Source organism: Gymnoscopelus braueri, assembly GCF_963280865.1.
Source record: "Gymnoscopelus braueri genome assembly, chromosome: 14".
In the NCBI taxonomy this organism is placed as follows: domain Eukaryota; kingdom Metazoa; phylum Chordata; class Actinopteri; order Myctophiformes; family Myctophidae; genus Gymnoscopelus; species Gymnoscopelus braueri.
In genome coordinates this window covers 36,495,574-36,516,860 of record NC_137619.1, presented here as the reverse complement: position 1 = coordinate 36,516,860, position 21,287 = coordinate 36,495,574, and the positions used below count along the sequence as shown (strand labels likewise).

Below are 21,287 nucleotides of genomic sequence, written 5' to 3'. Positions count from 1 at the left end.
GACCCAATTGGCCCATGTGCTGTATGTCTATTGAATCAGGAGGTCTCTCCACAATTTAAATCATTATAACTTGCTGAATTTTCAACCGTTTTGCAGGCGGTTGTTACAAATGCCAGACATGGAGTTATGGATCCAGCATACTTGGTTACATCCAAAAAGCATATTTTCATAACCAAAATACCTAATCTAAACCAGGTAATAGTCCTAAAACATAACATAATCTCTGTCTCCAGTCACTGAAATAGACAATATTAAATATGCAGTCCACAGTCTGCATCCATCATTAGCTATTCTGGTCAGAACACAGCTATCAACTTTGAAATACTGAAATCTTGACCATCATTGAGAAATATATAAAGGAAATAGACACTGGCAGTCAGTCTGTGTTACATATTTTATGGCATTACTCCAACATATCCCCCCAAAACTGAACAAAATAGCACTAATGTAGTACAGTAAAATAACTGAAATCCTTGGAGGGAAAATTCAACTCTCGGAGCAGTATAATATAATGGTACAAAAACACAGTTGTACATAGTAACATGTTTGGCACAGCAAATTACAGTGTGTTGCCACTCTGTTATTGTAGGGTGCTCAGTTTGGCAATGTTGTGCAATTTCAGTTTGTAAAAGACAGACACAACTAATCACAAAATAAAAAGATGGTTAAAGTTGTACAATGCAGAATCACAAATAACGATTTTTAGCAACCTCTGCTGGTCACTACCGTCACTGCATACAATTTCCCTAGTCCTCGATTACCCAGAATTCCATTCGTTTTCACCGGAAGCCGGAAGCGTTTCAAAAAGCGATCTTTTAATTGTTTTATACTATCTACGGATCGTTTCTCTTAGCCAGTGGAGCATTAGTTACCATGAGCTGTGCTTTCTTTTTCTGTTCTTTTTCGATCTTCCAATCCTACATTATCTTAAAATCAGCGTGAGGTTCCTTTTTGTTAATAGCGCGGTAGTTCCTGGCCAAACAGGAAACCGTTGCGGTAGTTCCTGAGGACGTCGGCCACGACGTCATGACGTTGGCCAGGAACGTCATTTTCCCGGGAAAGTCCCCCCCGTACACGTTCAATAGAAAATATATAAATAAAAGGCTTCCGGGGGTGAAATTCACGGAGTGGGTGTTGTGAAACTTTTGCCACTCGCAAAAGATATACAATTTAACTTTAGTTTTGTTGAAAACGTTACCTAGTATTACTTTAACAATAATATACCAAACCGGGTTTCTTCTACAGTATGTGCTCCCTGAGAACAAACACAGCCTCCGAACCCGCTCTGCACATCTATTCTAATCACCTTCACCGTACCATCAGACGGAATCATCAGCCCAACCTTATTCTTCAAAGCAAGCAAGTGGTAGCTCTGCTCAAACAATGTGCTTACAGCATCTATCACCTCACCCGGCTATAACGGCATACATCACAGGACAGCTTTCTAAAAATATGTCGTTGATTGATTGATATCTTTATTGATCATGAAATAAACATAGGTCACAGTAACATACATCTGACCCACCATAATCAAAAGGATAAAAAAAAAAAAGCTTACAGCTTGTTTCCATTGTGTTCCTTAACACATTCCACGCCAGAGTTTAATATCATCATGTACTCACCAGTGCCAGCGATTTATTGTTGTTTTTTTGTTTTTTTCACGTCGCCACAGACCTCTCTAAATACCTTAAAATCACGCGTTCAACTGTTTGTAGACACACAGGGTAGCTGTGTGAGTGGCCCAGAGAAGACCTTTTCGATTGGCGATCGTCCATTTTGAAGTTGTCGCGGTTTATGTTAAACAGCGATCAGCGAGGAGAAAAACAACAACCGAGAAAATGGAGGGTTAGTGGGAGCTTTAGAGCGGAGGCGGGTGGGAACGAAAATCTCCGGATACGGATATTTCCGTTTCCGGGTGTGTTACAATGAAATGTGTCACTGCGAGAGAGGCAGAGGACATCTCCACAGCCGATAGGGACACAGTCCTGTGCTGTGACATTGCCTGCAGAACTTGGCGAGATACCACGGCGGAAATGCTCTGAAACTGCCCTGGGTTGTTATCCAGCCACCTAGAAAAGGGAAGAAACGACGCAGAACCACTCAACATATTTGATATCTTTTCTGACTTACTTTTTCGAAAAAACATTTATCTTGTGAAATCCCTACCTGATGCCCTAATCAAATTAAAGAGAAGCTCCAAGTGATCCTGGCTAAACCGGTACTTGCAGATGTATCGCTGCACTTGTTCAGGAATCATGAGCATCAGGGTGTCAATGTTAATGTTGATGAAGCCCATGACTTCCAGGTACCTTCAAAATAAAATGTGTCATTGATATGATCACGGCAAAAACAAGATACCTTGAGAGTACCAAGTAATTTTATTCTCTAAAAGTTGGAAATGTACTTATCCACAGATATTCATGAGCTGTGACACAACACAGCGTGGCATGCTAGGTCAACGTCAATAAATGGTGCCAGTAATAGATATTTTTGCTCCACTTGGTAAATGAAGTGTACTGTAAAATCACTAGGTGCTTCTTAGGAGTATAAATCAATGTCAGGTTTAGGGTCCTTGAAATGACATACAGTACATACCCAGCAGGCTGGGATACCTTTTATGAACTGAAAATCACTGAACATAACAGAATTCCAAGAGAAACCAAACCGCAGACCGTGAACACAGATCGGAACAATCAGATTGGTGAAGGGGTGTGCCTTTTTTTCATGACCAGAATTATCAGGTACCTCCTTGCTTGCAACAATAACTCTACTCTGTCAGTATAGAGATATAGAGACAGTCACATAGATAGATAGATGGGAGCCAATTCTGGTGACTGAGACTTTGTCCAGTAGTAGGCAATTGGAGTCTTCCAATGGCCATGTCAAATACAGACACTGTTTGCGTATGACGATTGTACTGGACTGGCTTCTTGGTGGCCATGGCAACTAACATCATAATCACATATCTATTTGGAGGCCAGGCTTTCCACAGAACTCATCCACCTTTGTAAAAAGGAACGGAAATTGTTATTTCATGTATTTGAACCAAGATGTTTTAACCCATTAAGACCTGGAACGCATCTGTGTCACTTTAGATTTCTTTGCCTATTAAAAAATAGCAGATATACAAGCTCAAAGCGCGGCACCGAGTGCCGCGCTATGAGCTTGTAGATCTGCTATTTTTGAAAAATCTTGACTTTCTTTTTTTTTTTTTCAAAAAACTGTTAGGATTTAGAAAACATTTTTAAGAATTGCCTCAGGTCTTAAAGGGTTAATAAGGGCAATCAAGCAACACAAAGAATACCATTGCACTGTTTGACGATTGGGGAGTTTAAGATATAGACTAGAGACTCTCTCAGGTTGTAGTACACTTTTGTTTTGCACCATATACTGTAAATGGAGAGTAAGGTCAAACTATGGGTTACTTGCGTAACCCCGGTTTTGTAAATTGCGAACGAGTTGTTCACTATGGGAAACAGCGCCCTCCGGCGATGATACAGAAGCTTCACATTCACTCCCTCAGGGCCGAAACCCTTTTTGGCCCGATGGGCCTTTCGTCGCTTCCCAGCAGCCTCCTCGCCCGAGGGCATATGAGGAGCAGGAACGCGGAAGTCATCCTCTTAACACATCGGGTGCCAAACACGGTCTGAACCGTGTTTGCGCAGAGTAGCGGTCCGGTGCCGAACACGGTCCAGACCGTGAAATTTGTCTTTTTGTTTTTTTCGTTTTTCTCCACACGGGCGGGGCTAGAGCAGCTCTGGGAGTACCCATTGTGATCTTGAGAAGGATAGGCCAGATAGATCACCGGAAAAACAAAAACATGGCTGCCATCCACTTCCTGTCTATTTCCTTCTTTAAAACACCTATATCTCCGAATCTGTTTCCGGTGGGGAAAACCGGTCATGCGCGATGCGCGATCCCCCCCCATTGTAACTCGCGAGTGAAATGTTATCGTTCCAGGTTGTAGCCAGGGTCATCGCGCAACATGAATGGATGTTTTTTTTTACATGGATTTGCTCCTCGTGGAGTCTAGAGCCTTAAACAGCAAAGCGCAGTCAATGGGGAGAATGCTGGCACCCAACGTAAGTTGTTATGAAAAAATGCTGGCACCCAATGTGTTAACACACCAGCTTCCTTCTGCCAAGCAAAAAAGAAGGGTGTTTTAGTGAACAACTCGTTCGCAATTTACAAAACCGGGGTTACGCAAGTAACCCATAGTTTTGTTGCATTGCTTCTCTCGTTGTTCACTATGGGAGATATAAACCCCCGGAATGTATCTACGAATCGAGATACCACAACCTGCTGTCCCAGCCCTCCCCTGGGCGCCAGGGCCACGCCCCGAGGGGCGTGACCCTTGCCACCCAGGCGCCAACAGACCCACCGGGTCTAAGGCACGGAACAGGAGAAAAGTGGGGCCCTGACAGACCAAGGTCTGCCTTATAAACTAAAAAGCAGGCACAGCCTGTCTATTCTAGTGGGGGGAGGGCCCTGACAGACCGAAGTCCGCCTTATAAATCTAAGGCCCAGACATCGGCCTATCCTACACTAAGGCACAGGGGCATGAACAGAAACTACCGCGGTTCCATGCACCCACCCACCCTCAGGTGGAAGCCACACCCAGGACTGCGTGCGCCAATGAAGACGCCGCCACGTCCAGGCTGTAGAAAGCAGCGAAAGTCAACGGCGACGCCCAACTCGCTGCAGTACAAACGTCCTGAATAGACACCCCTCTGCAGAGGGCCCAGGACGCTGACACACCCCTAGTAGAGTGCGCCCTCAGGCCCTCAGGCACTGGGGCTCCCCTACTGGTGTATGCCAGGCGAATAGCCTCCACAATCCAACGGGAAAGCGTAGACTTAGTCACCGCCTTTCCCCCAGGCCCGGGGCCCAAGGAGACAAACAACTGGCTAGGCCGGCCCTGGGCCGCAGTCCTCTGGACATACAGCCGCAAGGCTCTCACTGGACAAAGACAGTGCAGCCTCCGATCCTCCTCTGAGGCAAACGGAGGCGGGTGAAAAGCCACCAACTCGGTTGGCGCAACCACCGTCAGGTGGTTCTTGGGGATGAACGCCGGGTTAGGTTTTAGAACAACCCTACTACCATCACCCGCAAACCTCATGCACTCCGGAACCACCGAGAGGGCATGTATATCGCTCACCCGTTTCGCTGTTGTCAGCGCAACCAAGAGTACTGTCTTGAGCGCGAGGAACTTCAGTTCCACCGTCTCAAAAGGTTCAAAAGGAGGACGAGAGAGTGAGTCTAGCACCAGGACCAAGTCCCACGTGGGAAACAAAGACCTTGAGACAGGGCGTTCACGCAACGCGCCCTTCATGAACTGACCCACAAGTGGTTGTTTCCCCGCGGTTTTTCCATCGGGGAAACCAACATGGTTGGCCGAAATGGCCACACTTTAACCGTGGAGAAAGCGTTCCCAAGATCCAACCTATCCTGTAGGAAGGTCATGATATCTGCGGCCGACGCCTGGAACGGGACCACAACCAGGGACTGTTCCATACACCACTCCTCGAACACGCCCCACTTAGCTCCATAGAGAGACCTAGTGGAGTGTGCCCTAGCGGCCTGAATAGTAGCTACCACCCTAGGTGGAAGTCCAGTCGCAGTCAAGTTCGCCCTCTCACGGGCCAGACCCACAGAGCTAGGTCTGCGGGTCTGGGATGATGAAGTTCGCCCCCCGCCTGCTGCAGCAGGTCCTCTCGCAACGGGAGGGGCCAAGGCCGCTCGTATAGGAGGGGAGCTATCTCCGACCTCCACGTGCCCCATGCTGGGGCCACCAGCAGCACCGTCAGGTCCCGGAGCCTGATCCGTTCCAGAGTGGGGTGGATCAGCTCCAGCGGAGGGAACGCATAAAGTAGCCCCCCCGGCCACTCGTGTGCCAGGGCGTCCAAACCCAGCGGAGCCTGTCCTTTCATTGAGAAAAACAGCGAGCACTTTGCGTTCTCCTCCGAGGCAAAGAGGTCCACCTGGGGCCGACCGAACCTGGTCCAAATCTGGGCCGCGACCCCGGGGTGCAGAGACCAGTCCGAATAATGAGTCCTGCCTCTGGACAGAAGATCGGCTCCCCTGTTCAGAAGTCCAGGCACATGAGAGGCGCTGATTGATTTCAGGTGCAAGTTGCACCACAGTATCAGCCTCCGAGCCAGACCATCTAAGGTAGGAGACTTCAGACCTCCCTGCTTGTTGATGTAGGCCATGGTCGTGGTATTGTCTGTCCTGACCAGAACGTGACAACCACCGATGTGGGACCTGAAATGTTTTACTGCCAGAAAGACTGCCATCAGCTCCAAGTAGTTGATGTGTGCTTTCCTCATACTGCGGTCCCATAGACCCCTGGCCATCCGGCCCTCGAATGTTGCGCCCCAGCCTGTCAGGCTGGCATCTGTGGTGATCATCTTCCTCGAGATGATCCTCCCCATCGGGACGCCCTCCGACAGGAAAGAAGCTACTTTCCACTGTTGAAGGGATTGCATGCACGCCGCGGACACTGTCACGTGACGAAAACCCTGAGTGGCCGGGATCCTGAGGGAGCCCACCCATCTCTGAAACGGCCGCATGTGTAGTCTGCCCAGACGCACTAAGGAAATGGCCGAGGCCATGAGTCCCGCTGCCCTCATGCAGATTTTGTACTGGACCCTGCGTCCCAGTTGAAACAATGCCAGACACTTCAGGAAGGAATCTATCCTCTCCTGAGACAAACGCGCCCTGAGAGCGACCGAGTCCAGTGCTATACCTATAAAAGTAGCGCAACGGGACGGTGTGAGCACGCACTTCTCAAAGTTTAGCGTGAACCCCAGGGAGGTCAGGTGCGACACCACCAGACTGGTGTGATGACATGCTTCCTGACGCGAATCCGCCGTCAGAAGCCAATCGTCTATGTAACTCGCTATGCGAACGCCACTCTGCCTCAGAGGAGCTATCGCTGCCTGAGTGCATTTCACGAACACCCTGGGACTCAGGGACATCCCGAACGGGAGGACCAGGTACTCGTACACCCGACCCTCGAATTCGAACCGCAGGAATTTTCTGTGCGGTGGGTAAATAGGGATGTGGAAATATGCGTCCTTGAGATCTATTGAGCTCCACCAGTCGCCCTGGCGGACTGAGCGTAGTAACGCTGCTGCCGTCAACATTTTGAACTGAAAAGTTTTCAAATACCTGTTGAGAGCTCTGAGATCCATTATGGGACGTAATCCACCCCCTTTCTTCTTGACCAGGAAGTATCTCGAGTAGAAACCGAGACGGCTTTCTCCTGGTAGCACTTCCCTTACGGCATTCTTGCGTAATAGAGAGGAGATCTCCTCTCGTAACGTCACCGCCGCTTGACCACTCGCTTGTGACAACAGTACTTTGTTGGACATGGGTGGTTTGGTGGAAAATTGCAGACTGTAACCCTTTGCTATCGTACGAAGCACCCAGGGGTTGGGGTTGCATTTTTTCCATTGCTCGATGTGCAATGACAACGGATTTGGGGGGGTTGTTATTGTATTCGAGCGTACATGAGCCGCCATCTTGGCGCCACTCGTTGTCCTGACAACCGTGCTTGGTGTTACTTCCGGGCCCATGTACGCGGCCATTTTGGAAATACTGGCCACGCACGTGGGCGCCGCCATTGTTGCCGGCAACACGTGTCTGCGAGCAGCAGCGGCCATCTTTATTGGCAACACGTGTTGTGCAGTGGGGGCGGCCATTTTGGCTACACCCACCTTCCTTACAGCAATTTGGCTTATATTTACCTTGTGACTTTCTTTCATGGACCAAGGAAAATTTTGGCGTGACCCTTGTAGGAAATGACGGTTTTGGCCCGCCATAACGCCTTTTCTCTGTCCAACGACCACCATGGACCCCCGCGGGGGGGTCCGTAGTGGTCGTTGGCTCATTTTGGGTACCTTTGTTTGCAGAAGTTTTTGGTTGTTTATTACAGCATTTTTCGTCAAGTAAGAAACATTTGCAACAAAAGCACGGGACACATTCACATTTAACGGCGCATACACATTTAAGTAATTCTCTAGGACAACATGTGTATTCAATTGTGCATGCACATTCACGTAATTTGCTACTGTGACATGTGTGTGTGTGTCTCTGAACTCGGGGCTCGTAGCGCAGTTCACTGTCGCCACTGACTCCGATGAAGGTCTCCTCCTCTTCCTCGTCGTCCTGGTACTGAGGCCCGCGGCCACTAGAACCCGATGCAGATCCCCCTTCTGAGGGGAGAGGGAACCGGGGGAGAGAGCCTCCCTGCACGTCTGGCAGGGAGTGATGGTGTCACCTAGTTGACCCCCCACGCTTGGACGTGCGACCTCTGTAACCGCCTCTCTGGTTAGGCTTGCTGGGTGGAGGGCGAGGACGGTCGTCCTCTCTCCGGTCCCGCTGTTCGCTTCTGGCGGCGGGCGGGGCGGAGAAGGAATGGGTCTGGCGAGACGGAGCGTCCTGTCGGGTCGGTGGTCTGCCTCTCTCCGGCCGCGGAGGACGGTTCTGGGGTTTGGGGGGAAGAGACCTGGTCGGAACCTGGATGCAGGACAAGGCAGCCTCGTCTTGAGCTTTACGCACTGCGGCGCTGTCCTGCAGGTAGCTCATGCCCCCCTTGAAAAGATTACCTGGAGTTACTTTTAGGTTCTGGAGATTCTTTTTGTCCTAAGGACCCTTGAAGTTGACGTGGTCGAGCCACCGCGCTCTCTCATGAGTAACACACAGTCCGATTCCCCTGCCAGTCCACTCTGTGGAGTATTTGTTAAGCAGGATAAGCTCCTGTGTGATGCGCCTCATCTCTGCTAGCTGCTGAGGTGTGGCGGTGTCTCCTGCCTCGCTCAGGAGTACTTTCAGGGACCCCTGCAGCAGCGCTGTGGCGTTGAGGGCTCTAGCTCCGGAGGTAAAAGCTTTGTGGAGAACTCTGGTGGCTGCAGAGCCAGACACGTCCTTCTCGTTGGTCAGAAGCGGAGGATCCTTAACCGTGGAGAAGGGGAGCTTCTGGTTTTTCGGTATGCTAAGGGCGAGTGAGAGGGCTAGGGTGCGATCCATGGGGGGAAGGGCCAGGAGACCGAGCTCGCTCGCACCCGCACAATCGATGTTAAAACATAGCCTTTTAGGATCAGAGTCGGGGGTTAAAGGGGAATCCCACGACGATGAGAGAGCTGCGTTGAAACCCATAGCCAGGGGAAGCTTTGATTTCTTGGCAACCTTTTCTTCCACCGAGTGGCAACCTTTTCTTCCACTCGGTTTCTTCCACCGAGTCGCCCCCCGCCAACCGACGGGTTGGCGGGGGGCTCCTCGGTGTCGTCAGCCGGCCATTTAAGACCGCATCTAATGGTAGCTGTTTTGTAGAGCTCCAGTAAAGTGGTCTCACCTTTTTCGGCTGGTGGGAGAATGCTGCCAGGCTGAGCCGCAGCCGCCACCGCAGGCATCGTAACAGGGAGAAGGGTCCTCGCTTCAGGTGGGCCGAGAACTGGGGGGCCACGGTCATCCGTGGCGTCAGCGTCGTGGAGGACGACCTCCCCGTCCCCCTGGACTTCATCGACGACTTGGAATTCGTCAATATCGTCATGGTAAGAGGTGATGGCCCCGTTATCGGCATCGCCATCAACACTCACCGGCGGGGAGTAGTAGCGGAGAGCCGCTCGATGCTCTGCGCTGCTGCAGCGGCCATCATGTGGGGAGAGAGGGGGATCCACGTGGGGCTCGCTGCCCTCGTAGGGTGCCCTGGATGTAGGAGAGCGTGAGCGGGGGTGCAGAGTAGACCTCGGAGGTTCCAGAGCTCGTGCAGAGCCGGCTGCTGCTGACGCTCGGGGCCGCCGACGTTCTTCCCATACGGAGGCTAGGCTAGCTGGCCCGCGGTCCGCCGATCGTCGAGAGGAATAGTAGCGGCGGTCTCCGTCGTACTCGTCCTCGCAGCTCTCGAACATGGCTCGTGGTGGTAGGAAGAGCCTCTGGGCCCTGTTGAACCTTTCCCTAAGCTCGGAGGTGTGCAAGCCTGCACACTCGTAGCATCTCGGGTCGCCGTAGACGGCGTCCTCAGCGTGTGCGAGCCCCAGGCAGCTAACGCAGTGGTCATGCTGGTCCCATTCCTCGAGAGGCTGGGAGCAAGAACGGGAGCCGCAACGCCGCGGGGGAAGGTCCATGCTGGTCTCCAGCTGTCGGCGATCGGCGACGGCTGGACGGTCCCGTCGATCCATGGAGATTGAAGAGCTAACAAAGTTAGCGGAGTTTTCCACGCCGGGAAAATAGTAGTTAGAGGGAGAAAGGTTGGGGAACTCAGTGGACTGGGATCCAACCCGTCGCTATTGAGCTTGTAGAAACCCGCAACCTCGATTCTCAGAGTGTGGAGCTCCTTCACACGCTTGGCAGAAGGAACAAAGAGGATGACTTCCGCGTTCCTGCTCCTCATATGCCCTCGGGCGAGGAGGCTGCTGGGAAGCGACGAAAGGCCCATCGGGCCAAAAAGGGTTTCGGCCCTGAGGGAGTGAATGTGAAGCTTCTGTATCATCGCCGGAGGGCGCTGTTTCCCATAGTGAACAACGAGAGAAGCAATGCAACAAAACTCTCTTGTTCTTATGTCCCTGAGTAATCATGGCCCTGCTTTGACAAGAGGGACATCTGAAATTCAGTTAGCACAAATTAATTTGGAAGTCCCCTTGATATACGGTAATAATTAAGTCTTACAAGTCTAACGAACAGTGTGAACATAAAATATCCTGTAGTGTACATTTCAAAGCATTATTTTCATTTTACCCGAGTAGAAATCAAGCATCTCTTTCAGCTCTTCATTTATGAGGTTCAACTTATTTTCCCTCAGAAGTCCCTTCACCATATTCTTTGCCCTCCATTCTCAGTGATCCTAATAAGTAGTATCAGTCGGCTGACATTCCTAATCTCATCACCTGTCAGTCACACTGACAGCACCATGGTTGGAGAGAGAGAGAGAAGGCATGCTATGCAGTTATAAAACATAAAGACATTAGCCAATTCTAATATAGGATTTGTCCTTGTGCACGTTTTGTTTACGAAGGCTAAAAGCCAAACAGACATTTTATTGTTATATATATGTTAGGGGTGGCCAAATGGAGACATTTTATTAACCGGTTACCGTTAGGCCTTACCGATTAATTAATCGATAACCGTTAAGGAAAAATTTAAAAAATAAGGGCCAAAATACATTTTATTTTGAAGGGCCAAGTCTACACAGTTTGTTTTGTGTCTCCAGCAGAGTTTCTAGTGTCTCTATCTCTCTCTGGAAGAGGTTGCACATGAACTCTGCAGCCGCACTGAGGCGCTCCAACACAAACAATACCAATACAAAGACAAGGAAGAAGAAGAATAAAGTGGAAGCCAAGTGTGGTTGCAGGTGTAGACTTGGCCCAAAAACAAATTTAAAACACTTTGGGCCTTTGTTTTTTTTTTACGATTAATTTTAATCGTTAGTATTAACCGGTTGCCGATTTCTTAACGGTTATCGGTTGGCCATCCCTAATATATGTTCAATGCTAAAAACAAACCGTTGATCGCAATTATTTGTAAAATGTCAGCCTTAGGCAATGTCTACCTATTTATGACTATGCCTCTTATAGTAGCCATTTTATATTCCTATCGTGTTATTTCACAAACCATAATAATACTTATTCAGGTGACCATAATCTCTCCAATGTAATGAGTATTCAGAATCAGAATCTGCTTTATTGTCACATCACAGGTTTACAGAAGTAAAGAAATGGGTGAAATTCGTTTTCGTGCATAGTTCCCATCGTATCGTTATTTCCATAGAAGAAAGAAAGGGAAGAAGAAGAGAGGGAGGGGGTAAAGGAGATCACACAAGAAAAAACGAATACATTATCTACTACATATTTACACATGGTACCTGAGATGAGATATAAAGGTGCACGAGCATAGGAGCAGATATATACTGTGCATTATTGTATTGCTAACATGCTATCACATTGCATGGAGTGAAAACCCAATGGATTTTTAATCAATACCAAGTTAGACGTTCAAAGCCTCTAATGAGATAATTGCGAGGTTGAAATGTATCATTTGTCTAATTACGGAGGAGGGTGTCTGATTTCCGTTGAGCACAGACATCAGAAACCACTCCTTAGCAATAGATTACAATGTTCACCGGTACTTAAAAAGTTTTAAAAGGTCTTATACAGTATATATGCAGTTTTAGTGGTCTTAAATGTAATTTGATCTGCCATTGTCATGTTGAATCAACAGGTACATTGCCAATAACCGAAACCCTGAATCAGGCATCAGTCTTTAGCCTCTGCCTCAACTCGCCGTCAAAACATTACAATAAAAACTTAATAGGCCATAGCTTAATGAAATGAACATAATATTGCCCTTTTTCTGCCAGCTGCTGCTGCGGTCAAATTAAGCTTCTCCAATTTAATCAAATGCAATAACTTTGGATCAGGTTGGTAAAGCCAAGTTCAGAGTCGTATTGGTAAAGCAAAGCTAATGAGCTTCATTTGGAGTCAGCACATAATTTAGATGTGTGCCAGGAGCCATTTCAGGACACTGTTGAAATGAAATGGGCACATCTAGATGGGAATCACTCCTACTATCTCCCATTATTGTAAAGTTTCCCCTTCAATAAGACCATCAGCTAAATGGATAGATTAAAGTAGATGTATAGGTGTAATGTTATCTGATGGGTTTTCTGCTGTGTAGCAAACATTTTAATTTCCCTTTGTATTGTAAGCAGTGGTTGACTCTGGCTTCGGTATTCAGTTTACGATCCCTGGTTTGAGGGGCCGGTGGAATTGGGGTATTATTTGCTTTTTTCCCCCAACGTCAAGGCTATTTAAAAGGATATTTTCAGAGACTCTCAGGTTGTAGTACACTTTTGTTTTGGACCATATACTGTAAATGGAGAGTAAGGTCAAACTCTCTCTGGTTCTTTTGTCCCTGTGTAATCATGGCCCTGCTTTGACAAGAGGGCCATCTGAAATTCATTATAAGGATGGACACTCTCTTGTGTTAGTGGGTAGATTGTTCCAAATTGCGCTTCCTTGAACTGAAAAGGAATTTTGCGCAAAGGCTGTGCGTCTAGACTGCACCTCACAATCCCCTCTGGTGAAGGCCCTTGTACTGATGCCTGTGTCGGGCTTCCGTTTTATATATTCCGCCATTAAATCAGGACTGCCGAATTTCCAACTGAAAACCCGGAAGCATGCGCTTTGTCGCCTGGCACTACTGCCAATCAGGAGCGTGGATCTGTGTTTATGGATTTGAAATTCAGTACAGGCTGTGGAAATATCAGATGTAAACTATTCACAGTGGAATATTATTTTAGCACCATTTTTCCCTTTTTTTTTTTTACCATAGGACCATGTCAATACCTTAACATTTTTGGTATGAAGTTGGAAAATAGGTTAAAATATCACAGTTTCACCGGCACCTCCAAACCAGGGATGGTAACCTTAACTCACCGAATCCCAAAGCCAAAGTCCCAAAGGCTATGATGACATGATGGCTATGAGTCATATCATGTTCCTTGTTGATGATAAAGTGTTTAAAAAAAAAGATACAGGCAAACAAACAGGAGAAGGGCGCACAGTCGCACACCAGTATTGCTGAGGTGCTGCTGAACTAAAAGTGAGGGATTGTCCCTGAAGAAGACCATTCCAGGTCGAAATGTTGGTTATCATTAAATTATTCTGCATCGTGGCCATGAGTCTGCAGCGTTTTCTTCACTTGGAAAAAAATATATACTGTACATAATATTTCTTTTCATTACTAGGAATCCAATCCATGAAAACGATTGAGTTTTATTGCATCAGCTTTTTGGCTCTTAAAACTATAACATTTTAAATGTAATCTTAAGGTGTCACTTAAAAATGGTGTATAAAATGTAATTGGCACAAACTAAATAAGCTATTTTGTTGACATTAACATTGATGTTGTGTGTGCATCTCCGGGACAGAACATTAACATTGATGTTGTGTGTGAATCTCCGGGACAGAACATTAACATTGATGTTGTGTGTGTGGATCTCCGGGACAGAACATTAACATTGATGTTGTGTGTGGATCTCTGGGACAGAATATGAATACTGATGTTGTGTGTGGATCTCCAGGACAGAACATTAATATTGTTCTTGTGTGTGGATCTCCAGGACAGACCCTGATGGGAGGTGAAGTTCCTCCTCCATCATCCAACCAACAGGAGGTCCAGTTGAAGTTCCTCCTGACTGGCCTGCTCTCTGGTCTGCCTCTGCCACCGTTCGCCATCCGCATGTGTCCACCACTCACCACCAAGAACATCAACCACTACCAGCCCTTGCTGGCTATAGGTGAGTAGTGCTGGCCACACGCATACACACACACACACGCACACACACACACACACTGATGCGCTATTTGATATTGAGGGACAGTCAGTTACTGAAGTACCTGATTGGCAACCAGGACGTCACACACAGACACGGTAATATTTATAGCACACTATACAAGTAAGACGCGCGAACGCGGGAAGCGAACGCAGCCCTAATGTTTTTTTTGTCTTTTTTAAATTGTTATGTTGTGTATTTACGGACTTGTAATCTGTGTTATTTCACCGTGATGGGGAGAGCGTAGTAGTGGTTACCTTTCTGTGTTGCTCCAACTCATTTTGAATGGTCTGTGGCACACGTCGATGCTCCAAACTAGAAGGGAAGCTCTGAAAGATGCATCGACCGGTTTTGACGCGTCCTATTGACTGTGGCTGCAGCCGTAATAAACAATGACACCCATTGTACTCGCGTCTGACGGTTGCTTGTCTGGACCTTTTAGATTGACCAGCTGTCTGGAGGCCCCTCACAACCAGTTTATGAACATGACCCAGGCTGCCAAATAAAAATGAAAGGCTTACACCTGTAGCCCAGTTGCACAATGGTTTGCACCAACGCACACACACGCACGCACGCGCACGAGCGCACACACACTAACTGCACCTTACTGAATATTTACCTGTATCTTTAAAGCTAGTCATGAAATTAGAGCCGGAAAAGTTTGAAACTTTGAGGTGAAAAATAAGTAGAACACCTGGTACTGCATCTGTACGTATTTATCATAATGCAAAGAGAAGGCTATTGCACTCTCACCTGCATATGGTTCTTATAGATATGTGAGCGATCTATTTATTATATATTTTGTGAAAGGCTTCTCTCTCTCTATAGTGTTATACCATCATCAAAAATGATTGCGACCATCATAATTGGCTTGTCTGTTCTGATTTATGGGACTTTGTTGCATAACGTAATTTAAGATGTGTAGGTCCAAATAATAATAATAAATTGATTGGGACACATCTAATTAATTAAGCCATGCTTGTTTGACACTGACAGCATATTGTTTTGCATCTGCGGTGAGACACGGCCAACACTTTATTTGAGCAGCAGCAGAGCATGACCATGTCAATGTCAATTGGTCAGCCACAAAACAAGGGATGGGGGGAGGGCTACTGAGACAAGCAGGCCTTTACTTCAGAAAAGCAACACAATCATGATGAGATGTGCTGATTCATTCTTGTCAATTTCAATTTTCAAATCAATTTCTTTTGCATCACTAAGAGTACACAAAAGTCCAGTCAGAACCACCCAGTAATAAGTAAAGTTAAAGTTCCTGAAATATATATTGTTTTTATGTGGAGCTTTTACCAGGTCTTGGTTGTTGTTGTGCCAGATGTAGTCTCTCAAGCCAATCTAAGCATGCTATTAGGGTCTGTAACTACGCATCCTGAAAGCCACAAACGGAAGCTGTTTGTCATTTTAGTTTGTGAAAATATAGTTAAACAATATCTTTACAATATAGTTTTTCCATTTCCATTTCTGCTAAGCAGCAAGCTATGCATCTACTAATTTGATTTACAGCAGGACAAAATTACACGACTGCAAAGACGAAACGGACTGTATGCTGGAAGCATTTGAAAATTGTGTGAGTCAACAGTCTGTCTCAAGGGCTCTGCCAGATGTAACTTAATTAACACTACCATAGAATAGATGGCAGCCATAACAAAAAATAGTAGGGTAAACACAGGTGTTACTAATGATATTTTTAATTAAGGTTCCGTTTAAAGATGTCATGAAATTAAAAATATGTTTGTCCATGTATATCCGTGGTCTTAACTGATTCACTGCCAATCACGTAGATCTACGCGAACCTATTTAAAGCCGCCACGTGCCAATCGCGTAGCTCTACGTGAAGTGGAAAAAAAAAAGAATTGCTTTTTTTTTTTTTTACCCAAAGACCAAGGAGATATGATTGTTCAAAGATCTAGACTCCTATCCACTTCCTTGTTAACTTAAAACTTAAAAATTCTGTATCTCGGCTCCTGAGTACTTTATTTTTTTCAATGAAAAACTCTGGCACTGGCTAAAAAAATATGAAAATACCTCTGGCAGTTAATTTAATGGAGATATAATTAACAATAGATGCCGAATGTGTATTTTTATGTCAAAAGTCAGATTAATTATTTCCTGTCAAAGGTGTTTCATCTGGCATTCTGTAACTACGCATCCTGAAAGCCGCAAACGGAAGCTGTTTGTCATTTTAGTTTGTGAAAATATAGTTAAACAATATCTTTACAATATAGTTTTTACATTTCCATTTCTGCTAAGCAGCAAGCTATATATGCATCTACTAATTTGATTTACAGCAGGACAAAATTACACGACTGCGGACTATGTGCTGGAAGCATTTGAAAATTGTGTGAGTCAACAGTCTCGAGAGGCTCTGCCAGATGTAACTTAATTAATGTTGACACTGCCATAGAATAGACCCTTTTCACAGCAGCCATAAAAAAATAGTAGGGTAAACACAGGTGTTACTAATGATATTTTTAATTAAGGTTCCGTTCCATTTAAAGATGTCATGAAATTTAAAATATGTCCATGTACAGTATATCCGTGGTCTTAATGGAGATGTAATTAACAATAGATGCCAAATGTTTATATTAATTATACAAAAGTCATATTAATTATTTCCTGTCAAAGGTGTTTCATGTGGCATAGTCTCTTGAGATTTTCAAATGCTTCGTCATACAGAAAATACAAAGCAAATGCAGCGGATGTCCCCCATCCAGTGCGTAAATTTGTAAATCAAATTAGTTGACGCATATACAGTAGCTTGCTGCTTAGAAGGAAAATAGCCGATCTACAAGCTCATGCTTATTATGCTCAAGATGCATTGTGTGCTTCTAGTTTGGCTATTTGATAAGCTGCAGTGCACAGCTTTTCAAACTCGAATTTAAGGACTTAAGGCTTTTGAAATGAAATGCATATCATGTCTGCATGCGGAAATTGTAGCTGTGAATTTCTACACCTGGGGCGGATATGAGAGGGAGATGATGGCAGCCCATCCTGTTTAGCTGTGATCTCTGAAAATGATGCAAAAGGCAGATACTTTGTTCTGAAACATCTGCTTCTATTATTATTCTCCAGAGACAGCTGCAAGGCAACAGAAAAGACAACCAGAGAAAAATAAATTGATAGGTGTGGGTAGATGAAGAGAGAGCCAGACAGTAGAATGAATTTATTAGTGTTAAATCAGCATATCATTCTTTCCACAAAAGCTGCTCCCTTCTCTTGTCTGCAGTAATGGTAAAAATTATGACCGTGTCAACATGAATGGGGAAGATTAGAGGCCGAATTGCATGCAGAATATGGGTATGCGTTTCGGCTTCAGCCTCTCTCTTTGTCTTTGTTTGCCTTTTTGACAGAGTTTATGTGATTGCGCCTCATTTTAGGGTTCCAGCACACTGCTCTGCCCTCCCTCAGCAGCTTAGCTTCAGTTTAGCTGTCAAGCTGAAAAATAGGCTACTCTCAGTCTCCTGACATAGTCCACATAAATTAATCATACGGCAAAGACACATTTTCTCTTGCGGACCCACCGACAAGCAGATGGATAATGATTCCCTCAACTGCCCCCCCCCCCAACCTTTTGCAGTTGTCATCTTTTTTCTTTTTTTTATTCCCCTCATTTATGAGTATTTCACCTCTGATAGGGAAGCGTATGTTGCAGTTATTGTGAAGGTCTACAAGTTCAGAGCCCATTATGACATAATGAATCCAATTACTGTCTGAATGTCCTTGAGGGGTATTTACCAGTTCTTCACTTATTTGTCAATTACTGACTTTTCTTTTGTTTCGTTTATTTCGCAAAAGCGAAAGGGCATCTGTAGAAAAGGGCAACTGGCACTCCATAGCATAATTTTCCAAGACATTTTTCTCGTGTTGTCAGAGAGATTGTGGCATTCTATGTCAGCATGGGCGAGTGTTGGACGCTGAGCCGTAAAGGGCTTATCATTCCACAGATGGGCCATGGTGACTCGGCACTGCTGGCTTCCTACGCTGCCACGCTCTGAATCTGAAACCAAAGCGTGCCGATCAGGTTTCCGTGCACATCATTTGTCTAGTCTCCACAGTCATCCAAGCACTATCAAGTGCTTAATCATTCTGTTGCTGCGTTATTAAAACACCCCGCCAGAGAGAGTTGGCTGGTGTTGAGTAGGCTCTTGTGGCTGGGTCATTACATCAGGAAGATCACATTGGAGTACTGCCTGATTTATACTTGGTTGTTTATCATGTCGTGCGTTGAAAATTGCAGATCTACAAACTCGCAACATGTCGCAGCTGGTGGCTGATGATGCCCAAATGATCTAAAAGCTGCTTTATTTCCAATATAAGAGGCTTATTTTTTTTGTCCTTTATTTACCCTGGAAAGTTGCTGAGCACAGATGCTCATTTTCAGCAACACCCTGCATAGTGCATACAGACATACACAGTCAGACACCCACACATTTAAACCTGGGAGCTGACCAGTACAACGCAGTCTCGTACTGTTGGTCACTGAAGAGCTCCACTGTAGCAGGAGGGGGTTCAGTGCCTTGCTCAAGGGCACTTCAGCGGTGTTGGGGGAAGGGGTAAGTGGTGGCTATGCACTTCCCCACCCAGATTTTTCCTGCCGGTCCAGGGAATCTAACCGGGAACCTTCCGGTAACAAGCGCACTCCTCTAATCTTTAGGCCCAGCTGGTAATTAACATACAACGGGGTTGGTCAAATCACACAATCTCATTAGTTGATTTAGGTGTGGTAAAATAGCCATATACCATGTCTATGAAGTCTAATGTCTTTGTACGGTTCTATGCCTACTCTGTTCTATCCACTCTGTGGATAGGCTACTAGTCCAAGTGAAATCCAACATAATTTGAGATGAACTTCGATGTCAGTGAGGCTTAACTATGCAGGACGTGGATAGAGCAATGGCTCCGGGAAACACTCCACCTTAAAAGGTGTATTGAGGTGTAATTTAAGGGCATGGACACACATACACATCAGAAGCATCAGCGTCCTGTTCACCTCCATTCTATGGAAGCAAAGGCTTGCAAGCGTCCGTAGCTGTGAGATAACGACAGTATGCCATGGCCTGGAGTAGGTTATTGCTTAAATATATCCTGTTATTCATGAAGGCAGTAGGTGCTGGATGTCAACCGAAATATAAAAAATGCATCCGCCTGGTTAACCTGCCATCCCCCCTCCCATCCCCTATTAGCAGATAGTGGTGTGTGTGCACATGGAGAAGTTGTGTGGGCAGGTTGAGAACCTGTATGGGTGGAGCTGGAGAAGTTGTGTGGGCAGGTGGAGCTGTGAGCATCCTTCTGGTTAGCGCTAGCTAAATCCCAGGACCTGGGAGTTTGCGTTTTTTGACAGCCTGCAGTGCTCCCACTCACTGCAAAGTTTCAACCGTCTGCTCCTGTGAGATTGGTGTTGGCAGGTCCAAATGCAAGGGGGCAGGAGGTCAGATGCCCCCAGGTATTCTAGCAGCATCACCAGATTGGTGAATTTGAATTTGTAGTCAGAATGGCATAAAAAAGAACAGGAAGACTTACATTTTTGTATTTTGTGTTCATGTGTGTGTGTTAGAGATGCACTTAGCAGTCGGCCACCAATTAGAATCGCCCGTTTTCAGCTACTTTGCATGATTGGCGACTGGATGGTCTCAGAAAATTCAAGCACGTATTTACAAGCACACGCAGCACAATCAGGTTAAGTCGCCTACCCAGGGCTGTGTCAGGCGTGGGGTTCAGCCGTCAGGACACGACAAAGTCATGTGGTATTTAGAGCAAAATGTACCACTCCCTCAAATATTGGGAGCAACAGTACAGACATTAACCAACACCAAACTAAATAATTATTGTAATTTAAACAAAACAAAACAATTTCTTCAGTATTAAGAACATTTTACCAAATGACCTTCTGTCTGATAGGATAATAATGTATTACAAGGGCCTAGTAATGAGTTGTGTTTAATGATGGGGTAAAATGTTTCATTTGCCATCTTCATTCATGTAACTTCATAACTGAAAAGCAATACAGCTCTCTTAAAACTTTATCTAATCAAGATGTCATTATGAAAAATGGAACATAAAGTTTAATTTTAATTTTCCATTATAGAAAAGTTAGAAAAATGTGTGAATGCTGTCAATTATCGTTCTTAGAAAATCAGAATGGGCCAAAAACTGGTATTGACAAGTCAAACCTTTAAAAGCATCGGCCACAGATACTGTAATGGGTGTGTGCATACTACTGCATATACACGTAGGTACATTAATGTGATTTAAGAAACTGTCAGACTTTGATGACATGATTGCTACCATTTATCGACATCTGCTGTTATTACTCTGGCATAACGACATTGAGTCCTGGGAATAATTTTATATTTCCCTCAGACAACACAACTGCTATCAGCCCTGGAAACTGGTTAAGCACTTCGGCTGTCGTCTGGGCATAAATTATTTCTCCACTCTTCGGCCAAGGGCTGGATTCACCACATCGCCCTGATCAATGAATCCAGTCTAATAATAATGAATGCTAGCGGGCAGACAGAGATCGCCCTCTTTACTTGCCCTATGTCCCTCCATACATTGGGATTCTCCTTGAGTTTGGGGATGGGTCTTAGTTATATGACACAAGAGGAATGGACCCCCCCTTTCCCCCTTTTTTTTTTAACCCATTACGACCTGATTCAGGTCAGTACTTCTGAAACGTTTTCGTGCCAAGGACCCCCAAAATTATGTATTTGGCCGCAGACCCCCATCAAAAAATATTTTGTGTTAAAAATTCAAAATGATTCAACATTTTAACACTTAAAATATTTGTTTTAAATAGCAGATGTACACGCTCGCAGCGTGGTATGAAGTGTTGCACTGTGAGCTTGTATATCTGCTATTTTTGAGAACCACTGTTCTAACTCCAAAGAGTTCAATAAAAAAAAACGTATGTTTCTATATATATTTAGCTAAA

The 21,287-nt window shown here is 45.7% G+C and overlaps 1 protein-coding gene across 1 annotated transcript in view; it reads left to right on the top strand.

The window, feature by feature from the left end:
• wdr11 (WD repeat domain 11) overlaps positions 1 to 21,287 on the top strand; it is a 95,914-nt gene that overhangs the window by 28,047 nt on the left and 46,580 nt on the right. Inside the window, exon 10 of the mRNA XM_080450204.1 lies at positions 14,123 to 14,299. Within this exon, the coding sequence (XP_080306330.1) occupies positions 14,123 to 14,299 (177 nt within the window). The remainder of the gene's footprint in view (positions 1 to 14,122; positions 14,300 to 21,287) is intronic.